The sequence below is a fragment of the Oncorhynchus keta genome, unplaced genomic scaffold (assembly GCF_023373465.1).
Source record: "Oncorhynchus keta strain PuntledgeMale-10-30-2019 unplaced genomic scaffold, Oket_V2 Un_scaffold_9322_pilon_pilon, whole genome shotgun sequence".
NCBI classification, from domain to species: Eukaryota; Metazoa; Chordata; class Actinopteri; order Salmoniformes; family Salmonidae; genus Oncorhynchus; species Oncorhynchus keta.
In genome coordinates, this window is record NW_026291015.1 from 87,867 (window position 1) to 107,764 (window position 19,898).

General features: G+C 41.3%; 1 protein-coding gene across 1 annotated transcript in view; it reads left to right on the plus strand.

Moving 5' to 3' along the window:
• LOC118382620 (cysteinyl leukotriene receptor 1-like) overlaps positions 1 to 4,175 on the plus strand; it is a 32,704-nt gene extending 28,529 nt beyond the window's left edge. Inside the window, exons 4-5 of the mRNA XM_052517662.1 lie at positions 567 to 752; positions 992 to 4,175. Of these exons, the coding sequence (XP_052373622.1) occupies positions 567 to 752; positions 992 to 1,759 (954 nt within the window). The 3' untranslated portion in view covers positions 1,760 to 4,175. The remainder of the gene's footprint in view (positions 1 to 566; positions 753 to 991) is intronic.
• Positions 4,176 to 19,898: the final 15,723 nt, after the last annotated feature.

A 19,898-nucleotide genomic window follows, 5' to 3' on the forward strand; every position in this document is an offset into this window, starting at 1 on the left:
AGAAATCTTTCTGCCCCTGAACAGGCAATTAACCCACTGTTCCTAGGCAGTCATTGATAATAAGAATTTATTCTTAACTGACTTGCCTAGTTAAATAAAGGTCAAATAAAAAAATTAAACATGTTGGTATTACAGACTCGGACAGGGATAGGTTGAAAATATTAGCAAAGATTCTTGCCAGTTAGTCAACTCATGCTCGGAGTTCACGTTCTGGTATTCCGTCTGGCCTTGTGAATGTTGATCTGTTTAAAGGTCTTACATCGGCTGCAGAGTGCGCGATCACACAGTCTTCCAGAACAGCTGGTGCTCTCATGCATGTTTCCGTGTTATATGCCTCGAAGCGAGCATAGAACTAGTTTAGTTTGTCTGGTAGGCTTGTGTGACTGGGCAGCTCTCGCCTGTGCTTCCCTTTGTAATCTGCAATGGTTTGCAAGCCCTGCCACATTCTACGTTCTGTCTGTAACCAGGTGTATCTGTGTGTTACCAGGTGTACTCTGTCTGTAACCAGATATCTATGTTTTAACAGGTGGATTCTACTGTCTGTAACCAGGTGTTTGTCTCTCCAGGTGTACTCTACTGTGTACTCTATCATCACGGTGTTCGGCCTGGCCGGTAATGGTTTCGCCCTGTTGGTTCTGGTTAAAACGTTCCGTCAGCGTTCTGCGTTCCACATCTACATGTTGAACCTGGCCGTGTCCGACCTGCTGTGTGTCTCCACGCTACCGCTACGGGTCCTCTACTACGTTAATAAGGTAGGACTATTTCTACTTCTTGTTTTTTGGGGGGTTGTGCTCTGTAACATCGTTTTGGACGAACTCAATCAAAGGTGAGTTGTCGACAAGCGCATTTCACTTGACTTTTACAGATAATTTACTTCGGGAGAAATTGCCTTTTAAAAGGCACATTGCCGACAAAGCACCTTTGAATGAATCCAGGTCTTTGAGATGCTATTAAAATATAGATTATTGTTGTTTTTGACCATCTCCCTCAGGGTCAGTGGAACCTGGGAGACTTCCTGTGCAGGGTTTCGTCCTATGCCCTCTACGTGAACCTCTACTGCAGCGTGTTCTTCATGACCGCCATGTCCGTCACACGCTTCCTCGCCATCGTGTTTCCCGTGCAGAACCTGCGCCTGGTTTCAGAGCGTCGCGCCCGTCTGGTGTGTGTCTGTATCTGGGTGTTCATCTGCACTGTCTCCTCCCCCTTCCTCATGACTGGTCAGCACCTCGACCCAGCCACCAATAAGACCAAGTGCTTCGAGCCTCCAGAGCGCAGAACAGGGGGCGGGCTTAGCAAGCTCATCATGCTCAACTACTTCTCATTGGTCGTGGGCTTCGTGCTTCCTTTCTTGGTCATCCTGCTGTGCTATGCCGGGATTATCCGGGCTCTGCTGTCACGGCAACACACTGCGCAGCGCCAGAAGGGGGTGGGGTCTAAGGCTATCAGAATGATTGTAATAGTGATGCTAGCATTCCTGCTGTGCTTCATGCCGTACCACGTCCAACGCTCCGTCCACCTCAGCTTCCTGTCCCAGACTGCCACTTCCTGTTCGGAGCTGGTGTACATGCAGAAGAGTGTGGTGGTGACACTCTGTCTGGCTGCCTCCAACTCCTGCTTCGACCCCTTGCTCTACTTCTTCTCTGGAGAGGGCTTCAGACGACGCCTGTCAACCTTCAGGTCCACTAGAAGGACACAGAGACAACCGGCCACAGAGACAGAGGCACAGCCACCGTTAGGGAGGGGAACACGCTTTGAGTGAGTGAGTGAGTGAGTGAGTGAGTGAGTGAGTGAGTGAGTGAGTGAGTGAGTGAGTGAGTGAGTGAGTGAGTGAGTGACAGGGGCACACGAGCCTAAGATCACGATGCACAAAGTCAAGCTCTGTTTTTCATGGTTTGGGCTATGCCCCTTAGTTCTAGTAAAGGGAAATCTTAACGCTACAACATACAATGACATTCTAGACAATTCTGTAGTTCCAACTTTGTGGCAACAGTTTGGGGAAGGCCTTTTCCTGTTTCAGCATGACAATGCCCCTATGCACAATACATATGGAGTTGGTACCCCTTTGCTGCAATATTGACCTCAACTCTTATGGGAAATCTTTCCACTAGAACATTGCTTGCTTGCTTTCATTCAGCCACAAGAGCATTAGTGAGGTTTGGCACTGATGTTGGGCTATTAGGCCTGGCTCGCAGTCGGCATTCTAATTCATCCCAAAGATGTTCGATGGGGTTGAGGTCAGGACTCTGTGCAGGCCAGTCAAGTTCTTCCACACTGATCTCGACAAACCATTTCTGTATGGGCCTAGCTTTGTGCACTGGGGCATTGTCATGCTGAAACAGGGAATGGCCTTCCCCAAACTAAGTTGGAAGCACAGAATTGTCTAGAATGTAATTGTATGCTGTAGCATTAAGATTTCCATCGCTGGAACTAAGTGGCCTAGCTCGAACCATGAAAAACAACTAATTATTCCTCCTCCCCCAAACTTTACAGTTGGCACTATGCATTGGGGCAGGTAGCGTTCTCCTGGCACCCGCCAAACCCAGATTCGTCCGTCGGACTGCCAGATGGCGAAGCGTGTTTTTTTGCGCCTACCTAGGTCAAATTCTAGATGGCGGATTAAAACAAGGCTATACCCTCCATAAAGTGACCATTGGACTTAAAAAATGGCTGATTGACTAATAGTTTTTGTTAAATTTATAATTTCAAATCGGCCTCACGTGCACATTTCTGTCCGTTAAGAAACAACGATGTGCTACCTTTTGGTAGCATTTCGGACCATGCTAAACTATTTTTTAGGTCAGTTGCTTTTAACAACACCATGCTGCCAGTCATAAGAAGTGTATGGAACAAACCAAGACTATTGTATATAGATAGCTTCCATACCACCATATAGCTGAGGGTAATCAATACATTTAAAGAGATATTTTGATTAGCTAGGTAGCTAAATAGCTAATGCTACCTAGCTAACATTAGCTTGCTTGTACAAAGTCCAGCAGCTAGCCTCTGTAGCTAGCTATCACCAGTCAGCATAAAGCTAGCTAGCAAACAAAGATGTAAATGTAGCTAGCCGATGAATGTGCTTTTGTTTTGATGAGCTAGCTAGCTAACATAATGTTATACCAGTCAAGTGAGAGCTAACATTGGCTAGGTAGTTAACCAATAAGTAGGGAACGCTAGCTAGCAAGCTATATTTTGCCAATAAGATTTTTCACATAATGCTGAAATCATCTTGTGTAAACTAGACACTTAGATGTAACCAGAGCATAAAGAAAGATGCACAAATAAATTAGCTAATGTCCTTGGCTGCTATTATAGCTAATTAACTTTAGCTAGCTAATTAACCTTAGCCAACGTAAGACTTAACATTAGCTAACGTGTATGGCCAGTTCATGCACGACAATATATCATACTTTCTTACACAAAACATTATTATTTAGTTAATGTTAGTTACGTTAAGTCTAAAACCACCAAACTTTGGGAAACTGCCATACTTATAGCCAGCAGTATACCACCCTGCATACCACTGCTGGATTGCTTCTGAAACTAAGCAGGGTTGGTCCTGGTCAGTCCCTGGATGGGAGACAGATGCTGCTGGAAGTGGTGTTGGAGTGCCAGTAAGAGGCACTCTTTCCTATGGTCTAAAAATGTCTCAATTCCCGAGGGCAGTGATTGGGGACACTGCCCTGTGTAGGGTGCTGTCTTTCGGATGGGATGTTAAAGTCAGGAGACCTGTAACTAACATTCCCAATCTGGCCATCAAACCATCACAGTCACCTAATAATCCCCAGTTTACAATTGGCTCATTCATCCCCCTCCACTCCCCTGTAACTATTTCCCAGGTTGTTGCTGAGAATGTGTTCTGAGTCATCTCACCTGGTAAAATAATGGATAAATAAAAATACTCATCATGTTTATTGCACTGATCAAATGTGTCAGACAGGACTAACATTGCAGTTAGCTATGCTACATTTCCTAAGAAGAACCAAGACCACAAACCATAGCCAAGAAAACAAATGGGTTTGTTGAGATACAGTAAGTTAGTGATGTTGAACTGCATAAAATTAAGAAACCCAAATGCCCATGGAAACCTAACCTCAGTTGTGCATGCTTACCAGACTGACAGCATTGCATTTCAAACATTTGTCGAATAAATGACAGCTCTGGCATAAACTCCCTCTCCTGCCGTCTTGACATTTATAATCCAAATGTGTGCTGACTGATCAACTTAGGTGTCAAATTACTTTTCAGTGTGTTCACAGAAAATCTGAAATCGCTATCCGCAAGGAAAACTTAGTCAGGGGACTCCACACACTGCACCAGGTTAAAATAACAATATCAGAATCAATGCTTGGTGACTTGCTGTCTACCAGCCTGGTCTCATAGACTAGACGTAATATAGTAAACATAGTCAGGGGGCTCCACACACTGCACCAGGTTAAAACATCAGAATCATTGCTTGGTGACTTGCTGTGTACCAGCCTGGTCTCCTCCCACTGGAACATCCAACTCCTCCACTGTGTGATGTTGACCACCGTTCTCTCTGAGAACATTCTGATGACTACCTCCAAATCAGCTCTCATCTGACGCACCAGGGCTGTCCCCTTTGTGTGGCCCAAGTCATTTCCACCGAGTTTGATGAATATGACATACTCACAGTCACATTTTGCCTTGGCGAGAAAGAATATTTCAGAACTCTTCCATTGAACAGCTCATCCATATTTCTCGCTCCTGTAGTCATCCAGCCAGATACATTGTGTAATCTCTCCTGTAGTCATCTAGTCAGCCACATTGTGTAATCACATAGTAAACATTCACTTCAGTTTGTGTTTCCTTGCTCTCGTCAATTTGCTTCGAGCAATGATCAGTAGGATTATGAGCTAGGATCTTATCAATAAATCAAATGAATAAAATGCATGACATTGTGAGGAGAGCATGTGCTGTTTTATAATGTTGTATAATAATGTTGGATAATCACCTTCCGGTGTAAAAAACATAGAAATGAAAAATGAAAAACTAAGTTAAGTGAGAATAGTCATTGGTTTGAAGCTGAAAAAGAAAGGAAATTCATGAGCACCACAATGAATACTCCGCCCATGCTCATTCAACACTTCTCAAAAAGTCTATACTCTTCAGAAAAATAATGGACTTTACTATACCCTGCTATTAAAATTATGTATATCAAATCTAATTTATTTATACAGCCCTTCTGACATCAGCTGATATCTCAAAGTGCTGTACAGAAACCCAGCCTAAAACCCCAAACAGCAAGCAAATGCAGGTGTAGAAGCACGGTGGCTAGGAAAAACTCCCTAGAAAGGCCAAAACCTAGCAAGAAACCTAGAGAGGAACCAAGCTATGAGGGGTGGCCAGTCCTCTTCTGGCTGTGCCATGTGGAGATTATAACTGAACATGACCAAAATGTTAAAATGTTCATAAATGACCAGCATGGTCAAATAATAATAATCACAGTAGTTGTCGAGGGTGCAGCAAGTCAGTACCTCAGGAGTAAATGTCAGTTGGCTTTTCATAGCCGATCATTCAGAGTATCTCTGCCGCTCCTGCTGTCTCTAGAGAGTTGAAAACAGCAGGTCTGGGACAGCAGGCAGCACATCCGGTGAACAGGTCAGGGTTCCATAGCCGCAGGCAGAAAAGTTGAAACTGGAGCAGCAGCACGGCCAGGGATACTGGGGACAGCAAGGAGTCATCATGCCAGGTAGTCCTGAGGCATGGTCCTAGGGCTCAGGTCCTATGAGAGAGAGAAAGAAAGAGGGAAAGAAAGAGAGAATTGGAGAGAGCATACTTAAATTCACACAAGACATCAAATAAGACAGGAGAAGTACTCCAGATATAGCAAACTGACCCTAGCCCCCTGACACATAAACTACTGCAGCATAAATACTGGAGGCTGAGAGAGGAGGGGTCAGGAGACACTGTGTCCCCATCCAATGATACCCCCGACAGGGCCAAACAGGAAGGATATAACACCACCCACTTTGCCAAAGCACAGTCCCCACGGCACTAGATATATATATTTGTCTGTATGTATTTTTAGATATACACGTATTGTAAATATGTGTTAATGTTGCATCACCATCTTTGTTGCAAAAATAAATACAAGTACAAAAAACTTTAAGCTACATATTATTTTGACAGAGGAAATAAACTGTCCATTGTTCAAAACCGCAATTGATAAAACAGGACCATGTTTGAAACACAAGTGGTTCTGAGTTTGTCAATATTACACAGGTAATCTAACAGTTACAGAAATCAGGAATGCAGACAGGCTCTATCTATCTGAGCTACTGTGTCCAACACACTATCACCTGCTATGTTGGGCACCTACTATCCAAAAAAGGAATTTAAAAAATGTAATGACATGTTTTGCTAAAGTAAAGGTTTAAGGAAATACAGGCAGGCACCACATTACTACAAGAGAAATCAAACCTGATGGTCTTGTAAGTATAAAAGGAAAGCTTGCTTTCCTTTAATACAAAAAGCATGAAAAGAGAGCATAATGGGATAATGTCTTACTGTGGTGTGTGAAGAATCCAATACTTTTTCTTGCACAAGGTAAAAAACACATTATTGTGGGCACAACTCTGACTATGAATTGGTCTGTTTGAGAATATTTTAATCCTAAGCAACCTACCTTCACATAGTTTGACGTACAATACCAACATAGCTACTGTAGTAGATCAAAGCTGTGTGCTGGAAAAACTTGGTAGAGCATGGGTGGAGTTGGCAATGTGGTGCTCATGTGAATTTCCTATCTTCTTTGGATTCATACCAATCCCTATTCTCACTTAACCTAGTTTTTTGTTTTATACTATATATATATATATATATAGTGTATGTACATATTATTTACATACACTATAGATATATATATATATATATATATATATATACGACACAGCCATATACACGGCATATACACGGCACAGCCATATATATATATATGTATGTGTATATATATATGTATGTGTATATATATATATATATATGTATGTGTATATATATATATATATATGTATGTGTATATATATATATATATATGTATGTGTATATATATATGTATGTGTATATATGTATATGTGTATATGTATATATATGTATGCATATATGTATATATAATGTGTATATATATGTATGTAAATATATATATATATATATTTACATACAGTACATACACTATATATATATATATTTACATACACTACAGTTCAAAAGTTTACGGTCACTGAGAAATGTCCTTGTTTTTGAAAGAAAAGCTATTTTTTTGTCATCAAATTGATCAGAAATACAGTGTAGACATTGTTAATGTTGTAAATGACTATTGTAGCTGAAAACGGCAGATTTTTTATGGAATATCTACATAGGCGTACAGAGGCCCATGATCAGCAACCATCACTCCTGTGTTCCAATGGCACATTGTGTTAGCTAATCCAAGTTTTTCATTTTAAAAGGTTAATTGATCATTAGAAAATAATTTTGCATTTATGTTAACACAGCTGAAAACTGTTGTTCTGATTAAAGAAGCAATAAAACTGGCCTTCTTTAGACTAGTTGAGTATCTGGAGCATCAGCATTTGAGGGTTCGATTACAACTCAAAATGGCAATTCGTTCCAGTCATAGGCAGCAGAGAACTGGAAAGAAAGGCGGACAAAGAGGTGTTGGCTTTGGGGAAGACCAGTGAAATATACCTGCTGGAGCGCTCTACGGGTGGCTGTTGCTATGGTGACCAGTGAGCTGAGATAAGGCGGAGCTTTACCTAGCAAAGACTTATAGATGACCTGGAGCCAGTGGGTTTGGTGACTAATATCTAGCGAGGACCAGCCAACGAGAGCATACAGGTCACAGTGGTGGGTAGTATATGGGGCTTTGGTGACAAAACGAATGGCACTGTGATAGACTGCATCCAATTTGCTGAGTAGGGTGTTGGAGGCTATTTTGTAAATGACATCGTTAACGTCAAGGATCGGTAAGATAGTCAGTTTTACGAGGGTATGTTTGGCAGCATGAGTGAATTAGGATTTGTTGTGAAATAGAAAGCCAATTCTATATTTAACTTTGGATTGGAGATGCTTAATTATGTAAGTCTGGAATGAGAGTTTACAGTCTAGCCAGACATCTAGGTATTTATAGTTGTCCACATATTCTAAGTCAGAAGTGTCCAGAGTAGTGATGCTAGTCGGGCGGGCGGGTGCGGGCAGCAATCGGTTTAAGAGCATGCATTTCATTTTACTAGCATTTAAGAGCAGTTGGATGCCACGGAAGGAGTGTTGTATGGTGTTGAAGCTCATCTTGAGGTTTTTAACACAGTGTCCAAAGAAGGGCCAGATGTATACAAAATGGTGTCGTCTGCGTAGAGGTGGATCAAAGAATCACCCGCAGCAAGAGCGACATTGTTGTTACATACAACGAAAACAGTCAGTCCAAGAATTGAACCCTGTGGCACACCCATAGAGACTGCCAGAGGCAGACAACAGGCCCTCCGTTTTGACACACTAAACTCTGTCTGAGAAGTAGTTAGTGAACCAGGTGAGGCAGTCATTTGAGAAACCAAGGCTGTTGAGTCTGGCGATAAGATTACGGTGGTTGACAGAGTCGAAAGCCTTGGCCAGGTCGAAGAAGACGGCTGCACAGCACTGTCTTTTATCGATGGCGGTTATGATATCATTTAGGACCTTGAGCATGGCTGAGGTGCACCCGTGACCAGCTCGGAAACCAGATTGCATAGTGGAGAAGGTATGGTGGAATTTGAAATTGTCGGTGATCTGTTTGTTCACTTTCGAAGACTTTAGAAAGGCAGGGCATGATAGATGTAGGTCTGTAACAGTTTGGGTCTAGAGAGCGCCTCCCCCTTTGAAGAGGGGGATGACCGCAGCCGCGTAATCTTTAGGAATCTCAGACGATACAAAAGAGAGGTTGAACAGGCTAGTAATAGGGGTTGCAACAATGGCAGCAGACAATTTTAGGAAGAGATTGTCCAGATTGTCTAGCCCAGCTGATTTGTAGGGATCCAGTTTTTGTCTACACTGTATTTCTGATCAATTTGATGTTATTTTAATGGACAAAAACAACTACATTTCTAAAGTGACCCAAAAGTTTTGAACTGTAGTGAGTGTACACACACACACACACACACACACACACACACACACACACACACACACACACACACACACACACACACACACACACACACACACACACACACACACACACACACACACACACACACACACACACACACACACACACACACACACACATTAAACATGGAGCATGGGGTGGCAGGGTAGCCTAGTGGTTAGAGCATTGGGCTAGTAATCAAAAGGTTGCAAGTTCAAATCCCTGAGCTGACAAGGTGCAAATCTATCCCTGAACAAGGCAGTTAACCCACTGTTCCTAGGCTCTCATTGAAAATAAGAATTTGTTCTTAACTGACTTACCTAAAGGTAAAAAAAATATGGAATAATGAAGTTACTAAAAAAAGTGTTAAATATATTTTTAATTCATCCTTTTCCTTGACAGCTTTGCACACTCTTGGCATTCTTTCAATGGGAGTTGGTTACTACATGAATCCATAGGTTATTTCATAGGTTTGATGTCTTCACTATTATTCTGCAATGTAGAAAACAGTAAAATATATTAAAAAAAACTTGAATGAATAGATGTGTCCAAAATGTTTGACTGGAATATATAGCGGCCAGGTTATTAGGTACACTCATCTAGTACTGGGTTGGACCTGCCTTTGCTCCAGAACAGCCTGAATTCTTCGGGGCATGGATTCTTCAAGGTGTCTCATTAAAATGTTGCTCAGTTTGTATCGAGGGACCTAACATGTGCCAGGAAAACATTTCCCACACTATTACACCACCGCCACCAGACTGTACCATTGACACCAGGCAGGAAGGAGCCATGGACTCATGCTGCTTATGCCAAATCCAGACAACAGAAACTGTGATTCGTCATATCAGGCAATGTTTTTTCACTCCTCAATTGTCCAGTTTTGATGATCGTGTGACTACTGGAGCCTCTTCTTCTTGTTTTTAGCTGATTGGAGTGGAACCTGGTCTGGTCATCTGCTGCAATAGCCCATCCGTGACAAGGACACCATTGCTGTACTGCACCATGCTGCTTTGATGTACAGCATTTGTCTTTTTGTGGCCCACCTGTTAGCTTGCACGGTTTTTGCCATTCTCCTTCAACCTCTCTCATCAACGAGCTGTTTTTGCCCACAGTATTTCCGATGACTGGATGTTATTTGTTTGTAACACTATTCTCAAAAATAGTTTGGGAGATTGCCTGCCCTGTGAGTTCTGCTATACTTACAGACATAATTCAAACGGTTTTAGAAGCTTTAGAGTGTTTTCTATCCAATAATAATTATTATATGCATATATTAGCAATTTTGGACAGATTTTTTTTCAGTTTACTATGGGCACGCAATTCATCCAAAGGGGGCAGTATTCTGCCCTAGCCCTAACAGGTTAAACCCTAGACACTGTCGTATGTGAAAATCCAGGAGGCTGGCTGTTTCTGGGAAACTGGAACCGACGATCACACCACGCTCAAAGTTACTTAGGTCACTAGTTTTCCCCATTCTAATGTTCAATCAAACAGTAACTGAATGCCACATCGCCTGTCTGCCTGCTTTATATAGTAAGCCACGGCCATGTGACTCACTTTATATAGCAAGCCACGGCCATGTGACTAAATTGATCTGTGAGAATCTAAAAAAGTCAAGGTACTGACACAGAACCCCTCCACTGGTTTCTTGGTTTCAGCGCAAGTGAATGACACTCAACCCGTCTTCACCATCAGGGAGGTTTCTGAGTCAGAGGTGAGCAAGGTGATTAGCTCACTTAAGAACTCAAAAGCCAAATATGTGACTCTACCTTTCTTACCTTTCTTAAAAATTACAGAGTCACTCATGGGCCCCATTAGTAAGGTCACCAACACATCTATTGGTCAGTGTGTGTTTCCAAGGGTCTAGAAGTCGGCCATAATAACTGCCATCTTTAAATCAGGTGACCCTGCTGACGTGAGTAACTACAGGCCCTGTGGTGTCAAAGGTTGTTGAAAAGTTTGTAGCAGAACAACTGATTGCCCACCTCAACAACAGCCCCTTCACATTACACTCCATGCAGTTTGGCTTCAGACGAAACACTCCACAGGAACGGCCAACTGCTTTCTTTTGGAAAATGTGAAGTCCAAGATGGACAAAGGGGGCGTTGTTGGGGATGTGTTTCTGGGCCTATGGAAGGCTTTTGATACTGTTAACCATGAGGTTCTCAACACAAAACTGTCCAGGTGGTATCTGATGCTACTGAGCCAGATGTCTATGTGTCAGGGGAGAAGCTCCAGGTGGTATCTGATGCTACTGAGCCAGAAGTCTATGTGTCAGGGGAGAAGCTCCAGGTGGTATCTGATGCTACTGAGCCAGATGTCTATGTGTCAGGGGAGAAGCTCCAGGTGGTATCCGATTTTAAGTATTCTGGCATCATACTTGATTCCAACCGGTCTTTTAAAAAGCAGGTACAAAAGGTAACTCAAATAACCAAATTCAACCTAGCGATTCATCCGAAATTGTTTGACTACAGAGCTAACAAAACTGTACTTTAATGCTATGATACTCCCCCCACTTAACATATGGCTTGACTAGTTGTACAACATTAAACCCCATTCAGTCTGCCTACAAACAGGCTGAGAGCCTGTTGCTTGATAGGAAGCTCAATAGTCATCATAACTGTTATATCCTCAGAAAGCATGAGCTCCTGTGCAATACACCAATTAATCTCTTGTATTCCAGATCATAAATGGCCTGGCTCCCCCTCCACTTAGTATTTTTGTTAAACAGAAAACCCAAACATATGGCAGCAGATCTGCCAAGGTCTGCCTTTTCCTTTACGGAAAAGCACCTTTAGTCAATCTGCTTTCTCTGTAAGAGCTTCCCATGTCTGGAATACACTGCTATCAGACACACAACTGTACCACCTATCAGACCTTCACAAAAAAACATGAAGTCACGGGAAAAGGCCAATCAGATAAGTAAACATAAAGACCAATCAGACGAGTGAACATGAAGACCAATCAGACTAGTGAACATGAAGACACGGCTAAAGGCCAATCAGACTAGTGAACATAAAGACACGGCTAAAGGCCAAATCAGACAAGTGAACATAAAGACACGGACAAAGACCAATCAGACTAGTGAACATGACTAAAGACCAATCAGACTAGTGAACATAAAGACATGGCTAAAGGCCGAATCAGACTAGTGAACATAAAGACCAATCAGACTAGTGAACATAAAGACCAATCAGACTAGTGAACATAAAGACATGGCTAAAGGCCAATAAGACGAGTGAACATAAAGACTCGGCTAAAGGCCAAATCAGACTAGTGAACATAAAGACATGGGTAAAGACCAATCAGACTAGTGAACATAAAGACCAATCAGACTAGTGAACATAAAGACCAATCAGATTAGTACACATAAAGACACGGCTAAAGGCCAAATCAGACAAGTGAACATAAAGACATGGACAAAAGCCAATCAGACTAGTGAACATAAAGACCAATCAGACTAGTGAACATAAAGACACGGCTAAAGGCCAATCAGACAAGTGAACATGAAGACCAATCAGACTAGTGAACATGAAGACACGGCTAAAGGCCAATCAGACTAGTGAACATGAAGACCAATCAGACTAGTGAACATGAAGACACGGCTAAAGGCCAATCAGACTAGTGAACATGAAGACCAATCAGACTAGTGAACATGAAGACACGGCTAAAGGCCAATCAGACTAGTGAACATGAAGACACGGCTAAAGGCCAATCAGACAAGTGAACATGAAGACCAATCAGACTAGTGAACATGAAGACACGGCTAAAGGCCAATCAGACTAGTGAACATGAAGACACGGCTAAAGGCTAATCAGACAAGTGAACATAAAGACACGGCTAAAGGCCAAATCAGACTAGTGAACTTGACTAAAGACCAATCAGACTAGTGAACATAAAGACACGGCTAAAGGCCAAATCAGACTAGTGAACATAAAGACACGGCTAAAGGCCAAATCAGACTAGTGAACATAAAGACACGGCTAAAGGCCAAATCAGACTAGTGAACATAAAGACACGGCTAAAGGACAATCAGACTAGTGAACTTGACTAAAGATCAATCAGGCTAGTGAACATAAAGACCAATCAGACTCGTGAACCTAAAGACACGGCTAAAGGCCAATCAGACTAGTGAACATAAAGACACGGCTAAAGGCCAATCAGACAAGTGAACATAAAGACACGGACAAAGACCAATCAGACTAGTGAACATAAAGACCAATCAGACTAGTGAACATAAAGACATGGCTAAAGGCCAAATCAGACTAGTGAACATAAAGACATGGCTAAAGGCCAAATCAGACTAGTGAACATAAAGACACGGCTAAAGGCCAAATCAGACTAGTGAACATAAAGACATGGCTAAAGGCCAAATCAGACTAGTGAACATAAAGACACGGCTAAAGGCCAATCAGACGAGTGAACATAAAGACACGGACAAAGACCAATCAGACTAGTGAACATAAAGACCAATCAAATCAAATCAAATGTATTTATATAGCCCTTCGTACATCAGCTGATATCTCAAAGTGCTGTACAGAAACCCAGCCTAAAACCCCAAACAGCAAACAATGCAGGTGTAAAAGCACGGTGGCTAGGAAAAACTCCCTAGAAAGGCCAAAACCTAGGAAGAAACCTAGAGAGGAACCGGGCTATGTGGGGTGGCCAGTCCTCTTCTGGCTGTGCCGGGTAGAGATTATAACAGAACATGACCAAGATGTTCAAATGTTCATAAATGACCAGCATGGTCGAATAATAATAAGGCAGAACAGTTGAAACTGGAGCAGCAGCACAGTCAGGTGGACTGGGGACAGCAAGGAGCCATCATGTCAGGTAGTCCTGGGGCACGGTCCTAGGGCTCAGGTCCTCCGAGAGAGAGAAAGAAAGAGAGAATTAGAGAGAGCATATGTGGGGTGGCCAGTCCTCTTCTGGCTGTGCCGGGTAGAGATTATAACAGAACGTGGCCAAGATGTTCAAATGTTCATAAATGACCAGCATGGTTGAATAATAATCAGACTAGTGAACCTAAAGACACGGCTAAAGGCCAATCAGACTAGTGAACATAAAGACACGACTAAAGACCAATCAGACTAGTGAACATAAAGACACGGTTAAAGGCCAAATCAGACTAGTGAACATAAAGACCAATCAGACTAGTGAACATAAAGACCAATCAGACTAGTGAACATAAAGACCAATCAGACTAGTGAACAGAAAGACACGGCTAAAGGCCAAATCAGACTAGTGAACATAAAGACCAATCAGACTAGTGAACATAAAGACCAATCAGACTAGTGAACATAAAGACACGGCTAAAGGCCAAATCAGACTAGTGAACATAAAGACCAATCAGACGAGTGAACATAAAGACCAATCAGACTAGTGAACATAAAGACCAATCAGACTAGTGAACATAAAGACACGGCTAAAGGCCAAATCAGACTAGTGAACATAAAGACCAATCAGACTAGTGAACATAAAGACCAATCAGACTAGTGAACATAAAGACCAATCAGACTAGTGAACATAAAGACACGGCTAAAGGCCAAATCAGACTAGTGAACATAAAGACCAATCAGACTAGTGAACATAAAGACCAATCAGACTAGTGAACATAAAGACCAATCAGACTAGTGAACATAAAGACACGGCTAAAGGCCAAATCAGACTAGTGAACATAAAGACCAATCAGACTAGTGAAGAAAAAGACCAAATCAGACTAGTGAACTTGACTAAAGACCAATCAGACTAGTGAACATAAAGACCAATCAGACTAGTGAACATAAAGACATGGATAAAGACCAATCAGACTAGTGAACATAAAGACCAATCAGACTAGTGAAGAAAAGACCAAATCAGAGTAGTGAACTTGACTAAAGACCAATCAGACTTGAACATAAAGACCAATCAGACTAGTGAACATAAAGACATGGATAAAGACCAATCAGACTAGTGAACATAAAGACCAATCAGACTAGTGAACAAAAAGACCAATCAGACTAGTGAACTTGACTAAAGACCAATCAGACTAGTGAACATAAAGACATGGATAAAGACCAATCAGACTAGTGAACATAAAGACCAATCAGACTAGTGAACATAAAGACACGGCTAAAGGCCAAATCAGACTAGTGAACATAAAGACACGGCTAAAGGCCAAATCAGACAAGTAAACATAAAGACCAATCAGACGAGTGAACATAAAGATATGGACAAAGACCAATCACTCTAGTGAACATAAAGACCAATCAGACTAGTGAACATAAAGACATGGACAAAGACCAATCAGATTAGTGATCATAAAGACATGGACAAAGACCAATTAGACTAGTGAACATAAAGACATGGACAAAGACCAATCAGTCTAGTGAACATAAAGACCAATCAGACTAGTGAACATAAAGACATGGACAAAGACCAATCAGATTAGTGATCATAAAGACCAATCAGACTAGTGAACATAAAGACCAATCAGACTGGTGAACATAAAGACCAATCAGATTAGTGAACATAAAGACATGGACAACGACCAATCAGACTAGTGAACATAAAGACATGGACAAAGACCAATCAGACTAGTGAACATAAAGACATGGACAAAGACCAATCAGACTAGTGAACATAAAGACCAATCAGACTAGTGAACATAAAGACCAATCAGACTAGTGAACATAAAGACCAATCAGACTAGTGAACATAAAGACATGGACAAATACCAATCAGACTAGTGAACAGAAAGACCAATCAGACTAGTGAACATAAAGACCAATCAGACTAGTGAACCTAAAGACCAATCAGACTAGTGAACATAAAGACATGGACAAAAACCAATCAGACTAGTGAACCTAAAGACCAATCAGACTAGTGAACATAAAGACCAATCAGACTAGTGAACCTAAAGACCAATCAGACTAGTGAACATAAAGACCAATCAGACTAGTGAACCTAAAGACCAATCAGACTAGTGAACATAAAGACCAATCAGACTAGTGAACATAAAGACATGGACAAATACCAATCAGACTAGTGAACAGAAAGACCAATCAGACTAGTGAACATAAAGACATGGCTAAAGGCCAAATCAGACTAGTGAACATAAAGACACGGCTAAAGGCCAATCAGACTAGTGAACATAAAGACATGGCTAAAGACCAATCAGACTAGTGAACATAAAGACATGGTTAAAGGCCAAATCAGACTAGTGAACATAAAGACCAATCAGACTAGTGAACATAAAGACACGGCTAAAGGCCAAATCAGACTAGTGAACATAAAGACATGGTTAAAGGCCAAATCAGACTAGTGAACATAAAGACACGGCTAAAGGCCAATCAGACTAGTGAACATGACTAAAGACCAAACAGACTAGTGAACATAAAGACCAATCAGACTAGTGAACATAAAGACCAATCAGACTAGTGAACATAAAGACCAATCAGACTAGTGAACATATAGACACGGCGAAAGGCCAAATCAGACTAGTGAACATAAAGACATGGCTAAAGGCCAAATCAGACTAGTGAACATAAAGACATGGCTAAAGGCCAAATCAGACTAGTGAACATAAAGACACGGCTAAAGGCCAAATCAGACTATTGAACATAAAGACCAATCAGACTAGTGAACATAAAGACCAATCAGACTAGTGAACATAAAGACCAATCAGACTAGTGAACATAAAGACACGGCTAAAGGCCAAATCAGACTAGTGAACATAAAGACCATTCAGACTAGTGAACATAAAGACCAATCAGACTAGTGAATATAAAGACCAATCAGATTAGTGAACATAAAGACCAATCAGACTAGTGAACATAAAGACATGGACAAAGACCAATCAGACTAGTGAACATGAAGACCAATCAGACAAGTAAACATAAAGACACGGCTAAAGACCAATCAGACGAGTGAACATAAAGACATGGCTAAAGGCCGAATCAGACTAGTGAACATAAAGACATGGACAAAGACCAATCAGATTAGTGAACATAAAGACCAATCAGACTAGTGAACATAAAGACCAATCAGACTAGTGAACATAAAGACCAATCAGACTAGTGAACATAAAGACCAATCAGACTAGTGAACATAAAGACGAATCAGACTAGTGAACCTAAAGACCAATCAGACTAGTGAACATAAAGACCAATCAGACTAGTGAACCTAAAGACCAATCAGACTAGTGAACATAAAGACATGGACAAATACCAATCAGACTAGTGAACAGAAAGACCAATCAGACTAGTGAACAGAAGGACCAATCAGACTAGTGAACAGAAAGACCAATCAGACTAGTGAACATAAAGACACGGCTAAAGGCCAAATCAGACTAGTGAACATAAAGACCAATCAGACTAGTGAACATAAAGACACGGCTAAAGGCCAAATCAGACTAGTGAAAATAAAGACCAATCAGACTAGCGAACATAAAGACACGGTTAAAGGCCAAATCAGACTAGTGAACATAAAGACACGGCTAAAGGCCAAATCAGACTAGTGAACATAAAGACATGGTTAAAGGCCAAATCAGACTAGTGAACATAAAGACACGGTTAAAGGCCAAATCAGACTAGTGAACATAAAGACATGGTTAAAGGCCAAATCAGACTAGTGAACATAAAGACATGGTTAAAGGCCAAATCAGACTAGTGAACATAAAGACCAATCAGACTAGTGAACATAAAGACATGGTTAAAGGCCAAATCAGACTAGTGAACATAAAGACCAATCAGACTAGTGAACATAAAGACCAATCAGACTAGTGAACATAAAGACACGGCTAAAGGCCAATCAGACTAGTGAACATAAAGACATGGCTAAAGGCCAAATCAGACTAGTGAACATAAAGACACGGCTAAAGGCCAAATCAGACTAGTGAACATAAAGACATGGCTAGCGGCCAAATCAGCCTAGTGAACATAAAGACCAATCAGACTAGTGAACATGAAGACCAATCAGACTAGTGAACATAAAGACATGGCTAAAGGCCAATCAGACTAGTGAACATAAAGACATGGCTAGCGGCCAAATCAGCCTAGTGAACATAAAGACCAATCAGACTAGTGAACATAAAGACCAATCAGACTAGTGAACATAAAGACCAATCAGACTAGTGAACATAAAGACATGGCTAAAGGCCAATCAGACTAGTGAACATAAAGACATGGCTAGCGGCCAAATCAGCCTAGTGAACATAAAGACCAATCAGACTAGTGAACATAAAGACCAATCAGACTAGTGAACATAAAGACATGGACAAATACCAATCAGACTAGTGAACAGAAAGACCAATCAGACTAGTGAACATAAAGACATGGACAAATACCAATCAGACTAGTGAACAGAAAGACCAATCAGACTAGTGAACAGAAAGACCAATCAGACTAGTGAACAGAAAGACCAATCAGACTAGTGAACATAAAGACACGGCTAAAGGCCAAATCAGACTAGTGAACATAAAGACCAATCAGACTAGTGAACATAAAGACACGGTTAAAGGCCAAATCAGACTAGTGAACATAACAGCTAAAGGCCAAATCAGACTAGTGAACATAAAGACACGGCTAAAGGCCAAATCAGACTAGTGAACATAAAGACATGGTTAAAGGCCAAATCAGACTAGTGAACATAAAGACACGGTTAAAGGCCAAATCAGACTAGTGAACATAAAGACACGGCTAAAGGCCAAATCAGACTAGTGAACATAAAGACATGGTTAAAGGCCAAATCAGACTAGTGAACATAAAGACCAATCAGACTAGTGAACATAAAGACATGGTTAAAGGCCAAATCAGACTAGTGAACATAAAGACCAATCAGACTAGTGAACATAAAGACCAATCAGACTAGTGAACATAAAGACATGGCTAAAGGCCAATCAGACTAGTGAACATAAAGACATGGTTAAAGGCCAAATCAGACTAGTGAACATAAAGACCAATCAGACTAGTGAACATAAAGACACGGCTAAAGGCCAATCAGACTAGTGAACATAAAGACACGGCTAAAGGCCAAATCAGACTAGTGAACATAAAGACATGGCTAGCGGCCAAATCAGCCTAGTGAACATAAAGACCAATCAGACTAGTGAACATAAAGACATGGCTAAAGGCCAAATCAGACTAGTGAACATAAAGACACGGCTAAAGGCCAAATCAGACTAGTGAACATAAAGACATGGCTAGCGCCAAATCAGCCTAGTGAACATAAAGACCAATCAGACTAGTGAACATAAAGACACGGTTAAAGGCCAAATCAGACTAGTGAACATAAAGACACGGTTAAAGGCCAAATCAGACTAGTGAACATAAAGACACGGCTAAAGGCCAAATCAGACTAGTGAACATAAAGACATGGTTAAAGGCCAAATCAGACTAGTGAACATAAAGACCAATCAGACTAGTGAACATAAAGACATGGTTAAAGGCCAAATCAGACTAGTGAACATAAAGACCAATCAGACTAGTGAACATAAAGACCAATCAGACTAGTGAACATAAAGACACGGCTAAAGGCCAATCAGACTAGTGAACATAAAGACATGGCTAAAGGCCAAATCAGACTAGTGAACATAAAGACACGGCTAAAGGCCAAATCAGACTAGTGAACATAAAGACATGGCTAGCGGCCAAATCAGCCTAGTGAACATAAAGACCAATCAGACTAGTGAACATGAAGACCAATCAGACTAGTGAACATAAAGACATGGCTAAAGGCCAATCAGACTAGTGAACATAAAGACATGGCTAGCGGCCAAATCAGC